The sequence below is a fragment of the Paramisgurnus dabryanus genome, chromosome 9, assembly GCF_030506205.2.
Source record: "Paramisgurnus dabryanus chromosome 9, PD_genome_1.1, whole genome shotgun sequence".
In the NCBI taxonomy this organism is placed as follows: domain Eukaryota; kingdom Metazoa; phylum Chordata; class Actinopteri; order Cypriniformes; family Cobitidae; genus Paramisgurnus; species Paramisgurnus dabryanus.
The window spans coordinates 9200187-9219680 of record NC_133345.1 but is presented as its reverse complement, the minus strand read 5'-3'; the positions used below and the strand labels follow the sequence as shown (position 1 = coordinate 9219680).

Sequence of the window (19494 nt, the reverse complement as noted above, 5' to 3'; positions counted from 1 at the left end):
AAAGCTCTAGTCATTCAGAACACGTGAACCAGCTGAAACGGACAAGGAGATCAGTGATTACATAACATTGCAACACGCATTTGGAAAAGCAAGGCGCTAGAGAGCACTATACGTTTGAATGCAAAATACAATTTCACCACTAGATGGGGGAAAATCCTACTTATTGTCCCTTTAAGAATAATAATGAACTAACATTTTATAACTTATTTTATTCAAGAAATATAAATATTTAATAATCTAACTTACAAGATCAAAAGTGTATTTGCCAAATATAGCCTATTTTCATGTCAAATATGCAGTGTGTTTAACAAGTTCAGAAGGTGAAAAAAATCCTCACATGCACATTCTTAAAGAGTAACTAAACCCTAAACCAACTTTTTTTAGTTAATGATCTGTAAGAATGATGCTTTATTAGTGCTGTTCATTGATTTTAGTAAGTTTTTTGACATTTGGATATAAAGTGTTTCAATACTACAATATATGGTGTAAAAACGTCTGAGTGCTGCCCTCTTCAGGTTGAACGGTGGCTACTGCAGTTGAATTTTCCTATTGGATGTTGGGTCCAAGAAATAACTCGTGACGTAAGCAGGTTCAAGCTCACCACGCCCTTGTTACGATCTCACCACACACTTAGTTCGTCCCCTCTATCTCCGTTGGGATCTGCCCACTTTTCTTGCATTTTTCAAATATTGCAGTGGGTGGAGTCAGGCTCTGACCAGGGGTTTAGTTACGCTTTAATAATACAAATCCAACACATCTTTGTAAGAACGTCCATGTCATTTTTACATTCTGACTTAACAATTTGAGAAAATAAGATCATCAGGACCGTGAATTTGCTTTGAAGGCAGCATATTTTGCCAGAGAAAGCTAATATGGTAACATTTCTACAGAAGAATTGCAGAAACGTATTACTTTACTGATGTTTTTATTAGTACTAGAGCTGTTATTGAGGACGCGACAGTCACCAGTGTCAAGTTCATGCAGAAATTGGCAAAATGTGGGTGGAGGTTGATAAAAAAAAATTGGGGTAAATTTCAAATGCCGTTTTTGCTACTTAGAAATGGCAATTCACTGTTGTAGTCTCCTCTCCTCAGACGCTGATGAAATGGCAGTCCAGCGCGCAATTTTTTTAAAATGACCACAGGATGGTAATCCGATTTTACAAAACTGATTCCCGATAATAGGAAAACGCTTAAATATCGGGAAACAGATATATTGGTCAATCTCTACTTGATATGTCCTGATTGTGTGTAACATCCGTGTTGAACCACAAAGTTAGTGATAAGGACTTACCATGCTGTAACACGCTGAAGCATCCCTGTGTCTGTGGTCAAGCCAGCGGTGGTTTGAAAACAGAGTGAATCTGATTCTGATACGCCCTTCCAATGTTGTTTATGGTCTAGGCCCATTGCGTTTGAAGATTTGTTGTTTGCTACTTCACCCATACACATTGTTATTTTTGTGTATTATCTCTTTTGCTTAAAACCTCCTGCGGCCCAAACATATATGGGTTAATCCCTCTGGCTGCCATTTTTGTACAGTGTAAAAGTACAGTGTGAGTGCGTGCATCTGGGGGAGTAGGAAGGGTTGACAATCACACTGGAGCATGGTTTGGTTTGGTTTGGATAATGTGAGTGCGCCCTTAGCCCTGTCTGTGAAACCAGGCCATCATTTTTTTTATAGAACCATGTGTTTACTTGGTTTTGATACTTTATCTGTTCCATTTATTATTGCATTATCATTATTATATGTCCTTTTAAAGGTTATTTATCACTGAAGCTTATTTTTACTACCATAATTGAATAATTGTTATATTCCTAGATTAGTTAAAACATTTCCAAATTATGTGATTTTAGTTTACTGTTCATATATTTTATCATTGAGGATTTCTTAAGGGAAAACACCACCATTTTTCAATATTTTACTATGTTCTTACCTCAACTTATATGAATTAACACATACCTATCTTTTTTCAACCATTGTACAGCGCATCGTGAATGTGTTAGCATTTAGCCTAGCCCCATTCATTCCTTAGGATCCAAACAGGGGTGAATTCAGAAGCCACCAAACACTTCCATGTTTTCCCTGTTTAAAGACACGGGTAGTTACACGAGTAAGTATGGTGGCACAAAATTAGAGAGATTTAATTTAAGCAGATAAAAATGAGAACTATATTATATGGCGGAAGAGCATTTAGTTTGCAGCACTTCGACCTCGGCGAGCAGTAACATCATCACTCCTGACTACTCCCCCTCTCGCTCAAACTTCCGTCTGCGCCCAAATATTAAGTGCATGCATGTAAAAAAGATAGGTGTGTATTAATTCATCTAAGTTGAGGTAAGAACATAGTAAAATATTGAAAAACGGTGGTGTTTTCCTTTAAAAAGTGTAAAAGTCTTCCGTCTTCTCTCATCTCGTGGAGTAAGTGTCTCGTCACACCCCTACACAGGCAAAGCATGGGCAAAGGTGTAAAGGACATATGAAATAGTATTTCTGTGCTGAATGCACTTCGTATGGGTTTGTACAAGTTTCTGAAAGTTTTTTTTTTGATTACTGAATCTGAGTTGTGGCTAGAAGGGATACAGCTACGGCCAAAATCTTGTGAAATCTCGCTGGATGTGCGCTGTTTTCATCCTGATCCTTCCCCTAAACCCAAAATCTCCTGAGACTTGGCTGTGTCCTTTCTAGCCAGAACCCTGAATCGGTTGCATAAGCCAGTGTTTCCCAAACTTTTTCAGCGTGTGGCCCCCCTTGTGTACGGTGCATTCCTTTGCGGCCCCCCAAAGAAAATTTGTGACAAAAAACTGTTCTAAAACTCAACATTTTAATAAAAAAACATTAAATTATACAAAAAAGTAGTGCTTTTGGTTAGTAGCCTTATTTTTTTAGGTTTAATTACACAGAATTCATGATAAATTAATGTATTTCATAAAATGTCATAAAACTGGGGCCCCCCTGGCACCATCTCGCGGCCCCCAGTTTGAAAACCACTGGCATAAGCAACGCAAGAAGTACAGTGGAAGTAAGTGCAAATAATATAGACGACACGGACACAAACATAGATCATAAGCTATCCAGAGATAGTGGGATAATGTTTTGTGTGTGCGTTGCTTGTTCCTGGCTCACCCCGCCCCCTGTACCCTTCCAGGAGCTTTTCTTTTTTTAAAGTAGCAGTACAGCTGATCTGTCTTTCATAAATCTGATAAAACTAAAGACTGTTTAGAAATATAAAATATGCAATACTACTCAGAAACACATGCAATAAACAGAGAAGATGCAGATGCACACATTTCAGATTTAACTTTTAACCGTGCTGTATTTCTCCTTCTTTTCATCCATATGTCTCAGGCTAAACAATGCCCCGGTCAGAGGCTTCGAGGAGGACGTGGGTAACAAAACCACCCTGCGCCTATTCTATCCTGAATCAGCGTCTCCTAACCCGGGTCTCCACAATAACCCAGACACCCTCCTGGTCCTGGTACCTTTCAAAGATCACGACCTCCGGTGGCTCAAAGTGATCTTATACAACGAGAAAAGGGTACGCAATGTTTCTGTTGTCTGTGGCTTTACACGTGCCTCACCCAGTTTCGGTCCACCGGACCACAGTTCTGGTTTCCTATTAAACATGAGACACTGTTCACTCTTGTGCTTGATTTAGGTTCTAAAAGGCTTTTGGAAACCTCCTCCACAAATCTGGCTTGGCGGGACCAGTCAGATCCGTGTGCTGGATCCTTATTTTCTTCGTCTGACAGCCAGCAATCTTCTTAAAATCCCCCTGAAACCAAACCGACAACAGGTGAGATTGTTACATATGGCCAGGCAAATTTGACTCTTTTTTTACCTTGGCAGCCCTCTTCCCTTGGCAGATCAGATGTTCCAAAGCATTTCGACATAATACATGTTCTGCTTCTCATTTAAGATGTGGTGTCGCTTCCATACACATGATTGTAATATAACATTAAGACTTAGTTCCAAAAAAATGTCAAACACAGGCAGCATCTTAGCCTTTTATGGTATTAAAGCCAAATAAGACACAAAGGCTTTTCCTAAAGGTAGGAGGCCTAATTATAATGCTTTTAAATATACCTCATTTTGGCCAAATCTAAGGAAATATCACACATATGCTTCACAGAGAAAACAATCACTGTGATTAGTTATGATAAAAGTGTGTTTTTAGCCTTTTAAATGAAGGTGGGACCAGAGTTCAAAAGAATTTAGATAAAAAGTCTGTCAGGTTATTTTTGGTACGCATTCTCAAAGGCGTGAAACATCCAGGAAACACAAGAATATGTCACTGTAGCTTACGTCATTCTGCACTTCCTTTCCACCCATCCTCTCTCTCTCTCTCTCTCTCTCTATCTATCTCTCTCTCTCTTTCTCTCTCTCTGTTATTAATCTACTGTTTTCTTTTTTGTTTTCTCTCCTGCTGCTATAGTTGAGTATGAGCTGTAATATTTAAATTTTGCTGTTTCATGTTGATTCACACTGTTTCTAGATTATTGACTATTATCCAATCCAATGGAATTTCTTATTTCAGTCGTTGATAGTTTTTTGGTCAGAATTAGCCTCTTTGATGCCCTTCTTGACATTTTGTTTTTCTGGTTTTATTTCTCATCCAACAGTATGTACAAGATAAAGAAAAGCCAATACGTTTTGAATCCTGTGTGAATATTACCTAGTAAAATTATAGTTTGCTTTCTTAAAGAGCACCTATTTCATTGCTAAAAAACAACGTTATTTACCGTATTTAATGTTACGGTACATTTTTGTAGCTCCAGATATCCTGCCGCTTTCCAAAGCTCTGATTTTGTACAAAACTCATTGATTTAAAAAGCACCGTGTCCCTGATTGGCCAGCTAATCTGTACGTTGTGATTGGCCTGAATAACTCTGATGTCAGCTGGAAAGTGACGCTCCTTACTAGGGGTGTCCAAGTCCTCGATTCGATTCAATTTTCGATTCTAAGGTCACGGTTCGATTCGATTCTTGATTTTTACAACAGGTTGCTATGCCATTTTTAGACTAGACTTTTATGAAATATAATATCTGACCTTGAACCCGGAGATGCCCTACCATGTTAGTTGTGCTGCCAGTGAAAAATATGGTACATGCACATACCTGATAAAAAGAAACTTCCTGTCAGATGAACATTCCTGTCAGTACTGTGCACCTTAAAAACCCGCTTTTATTACGGTCAGACGAGATTGTGAGACTATACCCCAATAAGTCATGTTTAAATGCTGTTTTCATAACTCTTAAGCAACTGAAATAAGTTGTTGTGAAACTTGAGCATGCTCTGATTGAGTTCAGCTGAAGGCAGGAGGCCTTTTTTTCATGTAAAGAGCAGCTCGCGTGGTGTCTTCTGCATCTGCCATGCTATCTTCTAAATGGCTATAGCTAGCCAAGTTAGAGGAGTTTGATTCGCAGCACTCAACACTTGTGTTTTATGGGGGTGTGGCAGCATCAACGATTCCATTTTTTTATTTAAAGTTCGAGGGTGTAACTTAATTTTAATCACTTTCAATTTAAAATCGACATTGTGACACCCTTACTCCTTACAATGTTTAAAAGATTCAATCACAATGCAAAGCTGATAGGAGTTCACTTACAGGCTGTGTGTCCAAGCGTGAGGAATTATGATAATGTCTTTCTTCTCTACGTCAACATGCCCAGGAAGTAAACTGTTGCCTAAAGTCCGTCTGTTTGTTGTAGTCCAAGAAAAATATTTATGTTGGAGACGATAACTCATATCTTTTGCATATGGTTAACATGTACTAATACACACTTACACACCAAAGGAAATGTAAAACGTGAATTCGACAATAGTTGCTCTTTAAATGTCTTTGCATTATCCACATGGATGGATCATAGCAATGTTTGTGCAGGCAAACCTGCTAAGCCATACACTCAAAAAATGCTGGGTTATTTTCAACCCAGCGTTGGGTCCAAAAGTAATGGAACCAACTCATTGGGTTGTAATTTAATCTACCCTGGGTTGTTTCAACCCATTGTTGTGTCAAATATAAATATTTTTGACCCAATGCTGGGTTGAAAATAAAAAATGTCAGCATATTTTAGAGTGTTCCTTAAAGTTGTTAATTTTCATATGAGGAGCTAAGCTACATTTACAAAAGAAATACATATTCACTGGAACTCAAAATGAGATGTTGCGGGGTAATACATATGATTGCCACCTCGGAAATGATGTCATTACTGCCATGCACACCAATGCACTCATATAAACCAGGCTTAAGTCACATGCTTTGGGATTACTCAGTCAACTAATGCAGGAGAGAGCAGTTAGCAGATAGCATGAGAGGTTTATGAAGTTTTTATATAGAAGATTAATTTAATACTTGTGGCTGTTTATAGAGATGATAGCGGATGTTTTGTACTCGTGCTGCAGTTGCATGGCCTGTACTGTAAACTTTAAACACAAACATATGCACGTCTTCTCATTCTAGTATGTGCACTTTTGCGGTTGGTTGGTTGGTTGGTTGGTTGGTTGGTTGGTTGGTTTGTTTGTTTGTTTGAAGCACACACCACATATTTTTTGTAATTTTTTTCAGCATGTTTTGAAGGCTCTGATTGGCCATTACCATTGCAGAACTTCTAAGACACTCATGCAGTATTATCTTGCTGTATATCCTGCTGGATGATTAATCGCAATCTCCTCCTGTATACCTCACTGACAGGACCCCTGCTTACCATACATCTGGGCCACCAGCCAGAATCTAAGACACAAGCTTTAGAAAGGCAGAAAATACTGCTATATTCTGTCAATAAACATAACACACCATTAAGCGGATCACACTTGCACACTTCCTCAATCTATATTAGAGTGTTTTATTATATAAAAAGACTTAAGCAGTGTGGGATTTTTTTTAAGTCAAATGTCACATTGTTTCAGTAGTGTGAAGGCCAAAATATGCCTGCTACTAGTTTGTTGTGACAAACATGACCAATAACCAAGACACAGCCTCTAGTTAAATATCTGTTAACCTTTTGGGTGAATAGCGTGAGCACTGAATAGAAAATGCTTGCATGCCCACGGTTTCTAATATTTGAATAAGAAAAAAATGTAAGAGGAAATCATGCTACAAAGTCAAATGCAAAGACTTTGTAGCAGTAATTTTTTTATGCAGGGTTTCTATAGTCATTGAAATACGTGTTAATAGAGTGTTGCAAAGATGACCTACTTTTTTAGGCCAACCTCGGAAGTTAGCGGGACACTGGTTCCCTTCGCTAAAAACTAGGGATGCACCGAATCCAGATTTTTTGGGTTTTTTGAAATTTTGCGAGCCCTGTAATGGAATAAGGATGCGAGTAGGATTCGGTTTCGGATTCGGCCGAATCTTAAACAGTGGATTCGGTATTCGGCCGAATTCGAAATACCGAATCCTACTCGCATCCTTATTCCATTACAGGGCTCGCAAAATTTCAAAATCCCTAGTAGCCCTTCGGGCAGGCACTCTTCAGTTTTTGGTAGCCCGAAATTTTGCCAATGCAAAGCCAATAGGGCCTCTAACCACAATGTTTAATCTGCTATTCTTGTTGTTGTTTTGATGCTGTTGGTTTTTTAACAAACAAAAAAACTGGATTTCCATGTAAACCAACTGCTCCTGCTCATCCCCACACCAGATATACTCACTATTTAAAAGTGGTTCAGTGGTCACAAAACTCACAGTTTGGATCATCCAGTTAGAGATTGGATAATTTTTTCGATCAGAAAAACAGGGGCTACTGTCGCTTTAAGAGCGATACTGCACAGAGTCACTCTCTTTACTGCCCGTACAATCTATATCACTTTAAAGATTAAATTTTTTTATGTGAGGATAGTAATGACTGACAGGACGAAGTTGGAGGATTTGCACAAAAATCCATGACAAATCAGTTCGGATTGCTTCCTGTACTGCGGCTTCGCCCGATCGCGAAAGTTAAAGTAAAACTCGAGCGCGCGTTCAAACGCAATTTAAATACCCAATGCCTGAATTTCATGCACCACAATTACCCATCCAAATCTGTGAGAGGATACATAAGCATTTAAATAAATTTTTTCCTCCTATAAGTCAAGATAGCCCGATGGGCAGGGCGGGGATGCATTTTGATAGCCCGAGCACAATGAAAGCGATGTGGTGCGATGCGTCTATGAAATGTGAAACGCCCCTAAGGCTCACCGGAAAAAAAAACACTTATCTCCACGTCAGCACCTGATGTGTGTAATCAACGGCCGCGTGACGTCGACCAGCGTAGCGCAAGCTTAGGGTTCAGTTCGGTGGTAAAAAATCTAAGATTCGGCCGAACCCGAACCCCGTCAAAAAGCCCAGTATTCGTCCGATTCTGCATCCCTACTAAAAACACATTCATTTTTTCCCATAGACTTATGGATTTTTTTTTTTTTGCAATAATACAAAGATCTATAGGAAAAACAAATGGGCTTTTTAGCAAGTGTTCTTTCAGGATTGGCCTACAAAGATGTCATCTCACCCTGAGCCACTCTACATCAGGGAATTTTAAAATTGCTATTTCCCCTGCCTATAATTGTGTGTGTGTGTGTGTGGGGGGGGGGGTTGATATAGGTGTATTGCACTGTTTTAGATGGCACTTGAATTTTTGTTGTACTTGTTACAATGACAATAAATTTGAAGTTGAACTATGATAAATAAAAACTACCAAAAACACCCGATCGTAATTTTAACTGCATGACAAAATCCGAGATGCCCAGACATGAATTTATGGAAGTGGATTTTTTATGCATTATTAATATATTGCCGTCTTTGATTCTGGGAGCCTAAGACTGCAGTTTACACGTGATTTTATAAAATTGGTACTCAAATTCCATGACATTGAGTACCAAATTATTAAAATAATTATAAGTTGACACTGAATGGACAAGTGAAAAGTTTTAGGCCACCTTCACCAGCTTTTTTGTTTAAGCAAAGTTTTAATGTCCATCCATATTTATTTTTCACTCTTTTTATTAAAATACAAACAGAAAATACAGGAAATATGTTCACAAAATTAAAAAAAAAACAATTTTCAGAACTAAATGTTTTCTTCAGGCATCAGTCAGTATTTAATGTGACCTCTCTTGGCACGAAACACATCTTGAGCTTTTTTGAGGAGACTAAAGTCCTGAAGTCATTTGATTAAAAAATTAGGATTTAATTTTATTTAGGTTTAAGAGATCCTGTAGTTTCCTTCTATTGCTCAAGAGGAAGGGGAGTTTACCCTAAATACTTGACACTTCAGCTTATACTTTTATAATGTTTTTAATACTACAAACACAGTTCCTGTATGTTCTGGTTGTATTGTAATAGAGACTGAGAAATAATTATATATGATCACTAAACATTGCAAAAACAACAAATTTTTGCACAGTACTGGACATGCAGTAATATAATCAAAAATAAATACAATTTTAGGAGTGATGATGGGACACTGTGGTTCATGGTTAACACATTACTGTCAGGATTTAAAGTGCAGGGAGTATTGCTACATTATGTCTACAGGTACGTTAGAAAAGGAAAGTTCATTCGGAGGGTTGAAGAAAAAGTCTCTTGTTAAAGGTGACATTGTTTTTCCGCTAATGAAATGAATTGTGTTAAGAGAGAGGAGGAGTTTGTGTAGGTTGCTCAGTAGCTGCTGAACTCGTGGAGCAATTTAGAAAGCGAATGACTTGGAACCACTGGAGAGGGAGAGAGATAAAAACAGCTTAAACAACCAGCCTGGAAATGCAAAGATTTATTACTTTTCCAGACTATTTGGGAAATTTCCACCAAAGTGACCGTACCCAATAGTTTACTGCAAGCATGGTTTATTGCATTGTTAGAGCGAAGCCTATAGGTGTGCGTTTAGCATTTTTAGACAAATTACTTGTCAAGTTTAATCATGTGTGTAAAAGTTTCCTTAGTACAAACAATATGAAACTCAAGTGTGGGGCCTATTGGATTATGTATTAAGACATTTAAGTGTAAATCAATGAAGAATAAATGGTAGTTAAAGCATGTTCAAGTCAAAATCACATTAAATTTAGGGGAGAACCAGGGCAAAAGTAACGTGTGACGAAAGTAACAAAGCGATTTTCTCCGAGCCCTGATAACATTTGCATGCCAAACTATGACAGCATCTTTAACACACAAACCCTTGACAGAAATGACAAATATCGCTTTATTTACTCAGCGTTTTCCGTGTGTCGATCCAGAAAGGTGTTGTCAACCATGATAAGTAAAAAAGCGGTCATTTTTTTCTTATAACGTGTTGTGTTTCTCGTTTCATGTGTTAAAATACTGATCAATCTACGGGTTATTTAGTGCTGTAACACATCCTAAAGTTTGACCTCTCTGAGTTTTTCAAAATAAAAGTAAATTGAGTTTAAATGTGAAGAGATAATAATATTATTGTTGTATATGTTGAAAAGATATATTTTTCTAATTTGATTTAATTTAATTTTCATAGTGTTCAAACTGTTGAAAAATGTTTTATTCTTAACAGTTTAAGTTTGTACTGTTGGTTGCTTTTGAAACATTTGATTAAACTGAAATGTAAATTTTTACAAAGATAAATGACAAAAAAGTTTGCAGTTACATATTAACAGAATGTAAAATTTTGTGCCAATGTTAAAAAATGTACCAATTTATAAAACAATTGCACATGCTTTAAAAAAAGTGAGATAAAAGGATCCTTGTCTGCATTGCCAGAAAAACAAATTGTGGTTCCCAAAAATAAGGTTAACCATTTCTTTCATAATCTGATGACACTTTCTCCTCTACAAAGAAGCCTTTGTGTAAATAAAGGTTCTGCATAGAACCATACAGCATAAAAATTAAAACACACTCTGAAAGAGCACAACCGCCCCCTGCAGGACAACAGATGCAATTGAATGTTTTCTTAATAGCTCTGCTTTGTTTTTCTTTCAGAAGCCAGTGCATCCAACCACTGGTATTCTGGCAGTGTTTGTGGCACTAAACTACTGTGATGTCGTCCACCTGGCTGGATTTGGATATCCGGAGGCCAGAAACCAGCAATATCCAATCCATTACTATGGACAGGACACACTAAAATCCATGAAGGTTGGTTTAAAAGCTCAAAAAAAAAAACTTGTGAAAAGATGCACTTTTATGTCTTGTAACTCTCATGTTGGTTGTTTCAGAATTCCAACCATGATCTGAATCAAGAGGCACAAGTTCTGAAGAGACTGGAAGAACAGGGGCTCATTTCGTACCTTCGGCATTCTTAGCACATTTACAAACACTGCTCCTGAGTATTTTTTATATGGTCACATGTGTATATACAGCATAGTACAAACAGTATTCACTAAAATACAAACTGTTTTTTCATTTTTGAAATCTACATAAGCCACAGTAAGGCAGAGGCTCATGTTTGAATCAAATTAAATGACAAAGCAACAGAGCTGTTACAGTAGTTAAGTAAGATTTCTGCATTTGTGTGATTAACACAAATTTTCTCTGACATTAGGATATTTATAATTAATGCTCTTTCTCTCGTTTGCTTTACAATATTGCCACTGGATATTTTGTAAGTATTTAATTAAAATAAAATGTTGTTTTATGCTGAAAATTCTCTGAGGTGATTTTAAAGATTCAATTTGTATTATCTGCGCCGCTAGATGGCGCCAGATCAAAGTAATAACATTGACGTAGATTAATGATGCTCTGAACTGATGGGATTTGTTGTCTTTAACTCAAACGCTGATGGCCATCAAACAGATGGGAACAAGAAATCATGTTACACATGAGGTAAAGTAATCAGGTTTTATAAGTGTTGTGTTTGATGACATAGTTTTTTTTTCATTATGTAAGGTTTCAGGTAATGTTCGAAACACAATTGTTAGATGTTACAGTATTGGTCCAGTACGATGGTTTGTTAACATAGCACAGAATTAAGTGTTCAGATGAACAAACGTACCATATAATAGTGAGTGGCCAGACATACGTGATTACTTCTGCATTTGTCCACGACACTGTTCAGCTGGACAAAATATATAACACCGGACTATTGGTTTTTGGATGTTTTACTGCAAATATCTTACAAATTGTACCTTTAAATAATAAAGTCTTGTACTACCCATAAATGTTAAAGGGCAGTTTCCCAAACAGGTTTTAAACCAGGACTAGGGCTTATATTTATATTAGGATATTTAAGTACACTTCACTTGAACAATGAAGTAAACATCACTTAACTCTTTCCCCCCCAGCGTTTTTTAAAATAGTTGCCAGCCAGCGCCAGCATTTTTCATGATTTTTTCTAAAGTTTACTGTCTTACAGAAAATGTTCTTTTTAAATATATAAACAAACAATATATCAATAGAAAGAACAGACCCTCTGCTTTAAAAAAAAAAAAAAAAAAAAAAAAACGTTTCATCCTACCTTCATTAGTTCTCTTTTTATCACCTCTCAAAAATGTGTAGGTTTCATCAAAAACACAAAATTTGAGGAAAAACCTGAGATAATTGCATTTTTGTGAAGGACATTTGATAGAGATCAGATTCAGATCGATCTTTAAAACATACACGGAGTTCTTTGTATAGGGTTGTATAAGTTGGGAAGTGCGCCACCTGATGGATAATAGCGGTATTGCGGAAAGCCGGAAATTCTTGTCATTGGTAGGGAACCGTTTTCTCTTAATTGACGAGTTATCTCGTCAATGGCGGCGAAAGAGTTAATATTTTGTGTTTTGGACCAATGCTTAAAAATTTTTGTTCATTTAACTTTTAAGCATACAATATCCATTAAGTAAAACATTTAATTAAACTGAACTTAACATTATTAGTTAATGTTGTGAGGAATACCCATAATCCTTTTCGCCTGAATATTTTGATTATTTTCAGCTTTTCACAGAATAAAAACTGAAGAACGTTTACTACTTAAATATTTGTTAATAAAATTTCATAAAGGCTTAACCTCTTACAGTATATTATTGATGTTGTTTTGTTGTAAATGATAATTTGAAAATGCATATCAAAACACAGTTTGGTATGTGTTTCTGTCTGTGAAGAATCACGTTTATTCAATGATTGATTTAAAGTCAGTCATGAATTTTGTGTTATAATACCATTTATAACACCACAAGTAATATAAAGGAATAGAGGGTATGCAGTGACGTCACTTTTCCACATATGATCACGCCGGAGCTCGCTCTGTTGCAGTGGCAAAACATTCAACAAAATGGCTGGGTTTCATAGCGGCTGCTGCCAAAACAGCAGTAAAACTGACTATTATCAGCTTAAATTGAATTTGGACATTGGCATATGGCCAGACATTGCTTTTCCTGACATTTATGTTTGTCTTGCCTAACACTATTAAACCATCCCACTTTTGTAGAACACAAGGTTCATCATAATGAATGAAGGCTCACTAACAAAACTTTGCAATTACACAGAATAAGAGTATTTATTGCTGTATTTTTATCCCAAAATTTTACATACCTGACATATTGCTCCTGCTACTGATTTACTTCTTCTTTGAGTATTTTTTGCAGTCTGGAAAAAGACCGCCTCAAATTTTTGTTGAATCTGCACAGTCGATCACAAAAACTACTTTTCCCATTATAGACGCGTTTTTCACGCTATGCTAATGCTGTCGCTTAGACTTTTTGCCACTCGGTGGGCGTAACCGCGGTCACTTTCTCCGAAGGTGACGTCACGTGCATACCCTCTGTTATATACTAATTTTACCCTGTGTAAAAACTAAAATAATTTAGTGCAACAGGTTTCCTCGCAAATTTCTAGTAATGTCAACTAATTTGGGTTAAGAGTGTAGTTTTTACAAGCAAACTTAACCAAAAACATTACAGGTGTGCATCTCGAGACAAAACAACATCTTGCGACTAAAAATGTTTTTGCAAAACAATGCAAAATTATGCATTTTAGCCCTGTCTGGGATATCGTCCCATTGCGTTTAGGCTCTCCTGATTTTGCCAAGCGGTCGATGTCCTCAGGGCAACATTATTTTGAACATGAGACAACATTTTAATCAACCAATCAGATTTCAGAAATAAGTTTACAGTTTGTTTCAAGTAAAAGCTTATAACCAGGATTAGCTGTTTCTATTATTTTTCCTCTAATTTTAGGGTTCAGTTATGGTTAGGATGTGTTAAGGTTTAATATACAAAAATATTGTCCTTGGGCAACACAATATGTTGCCCTGAGGACATGTCTTACTTGGCAAAATCAGGTCGAGCATTGTTTAAGGATCCATTGCAATACTTAACACACCCTGAAGAGGGCATTCAATCCACACCATAGTGTAAGAATGGTCTGTTTATGTGCCTACATATATGCACTGAAGCACAACGCATGTACATGATGGCCTTATGTTCACTTTTGGTTTTATGGTTATTGTTTCGATTTAAAGTAGAGAACTGGGACTTTGAGTCCTATTCATTACTGTGTCACAGGGACATCTGGAGTTGTGTCAGACAGCAGGGAGCGTTTTAATGCGCCTGAATATGCAGCCAGTAATAACTGCAAACGCCTCATTTCTGTCAGCCTCAATATGAGTGAGGTCTTTGCCTTTGAGTTAAGATCAGCACAGGACAAAGTATATTGTGAAAAATTAATTTGACATTCAGTGTTTTTAAAATGAATTTTTGAGAGGCGAGTATAGTATTAGATGGCTGATATTAAGTAAAAGATCAATAATACTTTTAGTTATTTAAGCAAGAAATAAATCTAATAAATATTACAGGCACAGTATGTAGAATTTCACCACTAGAGGTCACAAAACAAAAACAAAGATGAAGCTTGATGATGTTATGATGATGTTACGCTGATCATGTTTATGGATGTGGTCATAAATAATTGGTAGGATTGATCTCATTATTTAAGGCACAACAGCTGCATTAGATGCCGTATAACCACAATTGCCATAGTTTCAAAAAGCGGAAACCGGAGAATTTGTGGATATTACGTCATTAGCGACGTAAAGAAGAGATGAGCAATTATTAGCCATAACTTAGAAAATCACTGCATCAAAAGCTTGCGTAATTTAAATCCATATATATATTTAAGATACTGTACATCTAATCAATCTTCTGTTCTTTACTACAGCTGAGTCATGGCTCTATTCTCCCTATTTTGTATTAAACACTTCACTTTCATTTTCCTTAGTGAATTCCTTAAGCTGGAATTTCTCTCTATTGAGAACATGACGTAGTTTAGAGCGAAAGAAAGTTGTTTATGTGCGTCACTCTCCTTCTTCTTCACAAGCAGGACTGTTTGATGGTTTCATTACCCCAGCGGTATCAGCGCAGAACCTGGATGCTTTGCTTTGTCATACCTGATTGGTCATCCCAGCTCCTGTTACGCAACCCGGTGTTACGCAATCAAAGAAGATGTGTTTACATGACAACCAAAAACAAGGTCGGTGCAAGTTGTCAGTGGGACACCATGTTCAAACACGTCCGTAGGTTTGTGTACGCGTGTGCTTTTGTGCACGTGCCAAGACTCGATGCACAGATTGCTTTTCTGCAATAATAATGCAAGAATGTGAAATATCATTCGTAACTCAATGTAAGTGTGGTTAGCAGTGTATTTTCACATTTAAAGTGCGAGAGGTAATGGGCTTTGAATTGGTAAATGTGAGATTGATGTTATAGTCTAAGACGCAGAGCTGTTCTGGTAATCATTGTAACTCACTTGCATGAGAAATGTATGCAAATGGTAAATAGATACCAAATCGAGCAAACCGGTATACATATTTTTTTATATATTCCTGTTTGAAACTTCAACTACCACCTTTCACAATTTTTAGCTGTATTTTTATGGCAAAGTTTGCTGTGTGTATTTAATTAACTTATAAATCTCTGTTAATATTCATCTGCTTTGTACATATACAGCTTCCCACTATAACACAGGTGATAACCTAAAATTCAAGCAGTGCATGCCGGTTATAAATTTTGTCCTTGTTGATGCCTCCATTTTAACTCCTACATTGCTGTAAGTGGCAAATGTAAACGGCGTAATTGAAAGGTTGTGGGCAGACTATCAGCTTAATCTAAAGGAAGTTAGCAAAACAGCTAAATTCGCTTAAAGCATTTTTAATTGCCTATGGTGTCCTAAATGCATTGTGGACATATTTACATGCTGGTAGGTTTGCACAGGGTTTTCCCTGCTCTGTAGACTACATGGTACCAGTCAGACATGCTGTGTCAACATTCATCATTAACCTTACATGAAGGTGTCCTGTTAGGTCCATCTATCTCAGATCTCAATCACATATCCCGGTCATGCAGGCTGTACGAATGTCCACAGCAACATCACTGCTTTGATCAGAGTCAGCAGGGCCCACCCACTTAATGACGCTTGTTTTTTCAGCCCCTCATTGGTTTGTTTGTCATTATTTGGTGTGACTTTATTGGGTGTGCTCAGTGAGGAAGCACTGATACGGATGCCCTCATGTCTTTGTTTGGCACACATTTGTTTATACCAACGTGATCTCGTGAAAATACGTGTTTGATTTACGCAACGTGTGGTTGTACCACACATACATATTTACATTTTAATACACACTGAAACATGTGATATCGCTGTATTGACAGTATACAGTACTATTTAAGTATTAACAGTTTTAAAGATGTACAGATTTGTACGTATTACTATTCATGATTATTAAAATTGTTGGCATTGCCGTTTCTTTCCAGATCATTTTTTTAGATAATTAATTACATAGTATTAATGAAGATTATAATATTTTGTTTGTTTGCCATGACACACAAAATGCGTTTTCTTCTATGCAGTCTTCTTCTATGCAACAATAATTACACCAAAACACAATATAAATTCACAAAAGATGTGAATTTTATTAATTTGCTGTAATCCACATCTTAAAAATTCATACAATTGCGAGGAACAGATCCAAATACTGCCCTTTATCCAGCGATCTTGATCCCAGTTCAGTGACCGTAAATGTCAAATCTCGAGTTCATTATGAATTCAAATTCAAATATTGCACCTCAAGAAACTTTTTTGACACATTGCTTTACGACAGTGATATCAAACGCTCATTGGCTATTTCATGCAACATCACAGATTTTCGACATTGCCGTCTTTCAGTCGATTGACTGAGAGCTTGACTGAGAGAAACTGGATTAATGTTCACATGGATTAATAACTTTAATATTTCTTTTTACTTGCCATAAACAGAAGCGACTATGGTAAGAAAATAGGATAAAACAGTTGAGTAACCAATCCGTGAGAATGCCACGGAAAAGAAAGTCCATGGCAGGGCCACCGAAAAATGCAGAGATCTGTGAGAATGCCACGGAAACATGAGCAAAAAATTCTGTGACTATCCCATGGAAATTCGTGAGATCAGGTTGTAGTAGTGGAACAGCAAACTGTGGTGACAGGACGTAATGTCTCCATTTCCTTCCTTTAGGGAACGAGGGTTACATACGTAACCGAGACATTCCCTTTCAGTCGGTCACTAGGATGTCACGTCGTGACCAACGAATTGGGAATCCCTACCAAAGTGCTACTGAAGCTAAACCCACAATAGTGAACCACTAGGCCAACTGGGATGCAAACCTCTCTGGGTGGAACTAGGAACTTTGCAGAAGCCACCCTAAGGAGTTTACCACTGGGTAGTCTCTGAAACACTAAATATGTCTTTAGACGTGAAGACTCTCTAAGTAATATAACATACTAGAGAGAAAGAGAGACATGCGGACTCTGCAAAGGACAAATGTGGTAGTTTTAACTCCACAAAATGCATACATAGGAACCCTCATGGGGGACACAATGTGGACGCCTAGCCTAACACAGGTTTTTAGAGAATACATCTAGTGAGAGCTCTGCAACATTGGCCACCGTGGCAGAGTACAAAACTTTTTTATAAGCATTTTGTCACTAACAGCGTTCAATAATGTAGCACCAAAACGGAGCTGCAAGCCGATACACAAGCCGACGTTCGGTGTTCTCACCAGTTTGAGGAAAGAACCCGATATGCTCTCAAATTAAAAGGGCATGTGATGCCCTCCTCCTGATAGGCAAGGGCAATTGTGTCCACTATCCAATGGGACATCCTCTGCTTGGTGACAGCTTTCCCTTTCTGCTGACCACCTTAACAGAGAAAGAGCTGAACTGAGGTCCTGAAGCTTTGAGTTTGGTCCACGTACATTCGCAGTGTGCATACAGGACATAACAAAGCCATGGCTGGGTCTGTCTCCTTCAGCGGCAGCACTTGCAGGTTCCCACCTGATCTCTAAAAGGAGTGGTGGGAACCTTGGGCATGTAGCCGGCCAGGGTCTCAATGTTATGCTCGATTCACCTAGCCTGAACAGCTGAAAAGCATGCGGAACAGAAAGAAACTAAAACCAAGGATTCCCCACCTGGCCCTCTTGCGGGGTGGGGTTGGTGCCTTCACCATCTCCCGAAAAGCGATCCCCTCCATATCCAGGATGCCTGTCTCGAGGCTGTGTAACCCTTAGCGGCTCTGCCATCAAGAGAGGTGAGGGGTGATGGACGATACGGCTGGTTTGGGAGGAAAACTTTTTCATGACCGTGTCAACTTATCATGCACCTCGGGGGATAAAGGTACAGGTGGTTGGGGCTGCGTTGTTTTGGAAGTCCCAAAGTACTAGTCATGAAGGCGGGACGGTTCGGGTGGGTGAGGTTGTATCCACTCTAGGACATGTTTCTGGGACCCCAAGCACAAGAGACAATGATCGTGTCCATCATGGGATTCATATATTTGCCGCATCCAGATGTAGAACGGATGGAATGTCATCTTTAAAAATACGCACCTGCCGTGACACGAGAAACCAGCTGTATTTAAAAAGCCGTAAATTCAACTCGTGCTGCTCTTTTAGGTAAATCACTCTTTAGATGTTGTGCTGAGCTGATGAAGCACATAGGGGAGAGGCAACGTACACACTCAACTCAAAATAAATGACCAAAATAAAGAGGTGTAAATAAACTGTGACTTTCTGTTGTGGTGCTGTCCGTCCAACCAACTTCAGACACACAGAGAGTTTTCCGAGCAGGTAAAGAGAGAGATTCTCACGTGCAGATATCTCCTGGCTTTCGAAGCTAAAAAGCTGATTTGATACTGCACCTGCTGCTTGTTAAATAGCTGGCGGATGCAAATATCTGCATGCCATGTTCATTGGTGTTTTAGTAGTTTCTCGAAGAAGATTGGTCCCGCGAAAGCAAGTTCCCAATTCGTCGGTCATGACGTGACGTTGTAGTGACCGACTGAAAGAGAACAAGTGGTCATTTTTATTAGGCATAAGCAGTTATACCCCTTCCTTCTATACAAGCACATTTGGGTTCTTCTTTTGCCCCTTGCTCATGTGAACTGATTCAACACCTAAACATAAACGCTTCAAATATGAATATAATGTAACATTAGTCAAAGATCACAGGAATAAAACAAATGGAATAAAACAAATGCAATAAATGTCTATTGTTTATTGTATTTAACTCTTTCACCGCCAGCGTTTTTAAAAAAAGTGGCCTGTCAGCGCCAGCGT

The 19494-nt window shown here is 37.9% G+C and overlaps 1 protein-coding gene across 7 annotated transcripts in view; it reads left to right on the top strand.

Moving 5' to 3' along the window:
• Positions 1-11579, top strand: part of st3gal4 (ST3 beta-galactoside alpha-2,3-sialyltransferase 4) — a 43181-nt gene extending 31602 nt beyond the window's left edge. For 5 of the 7 annotated variants that reach the window (XM_065279323.2, XM_065279320.2, XM_065279317.2 and 2 more), the window contains 4 exons: positions 3349-3538; positions 3659-3796; positions 10919-11071; positions 11152-11579. In XM_065279323.2, the coding sequence (XP_065135395.2) occupies positions 3349-3538; positions 3659-3796; positions 10919-11071; positions 11152-11238 (568 nt within the window). In that variant the 3' untranslated portion in view covers positions 11239-11579. The remainder of the gene's footprint in view (positions 1-3348; positions 3539-3658; positions 3797-10918; positions 11072-11151) is intronic. The other 2 variants (XM_065279322.2, XM_065279321.2) reach the window with 1 other exon arrangement.
• Positions 11580-19494: the final 7915 nt, after the last annotated feature.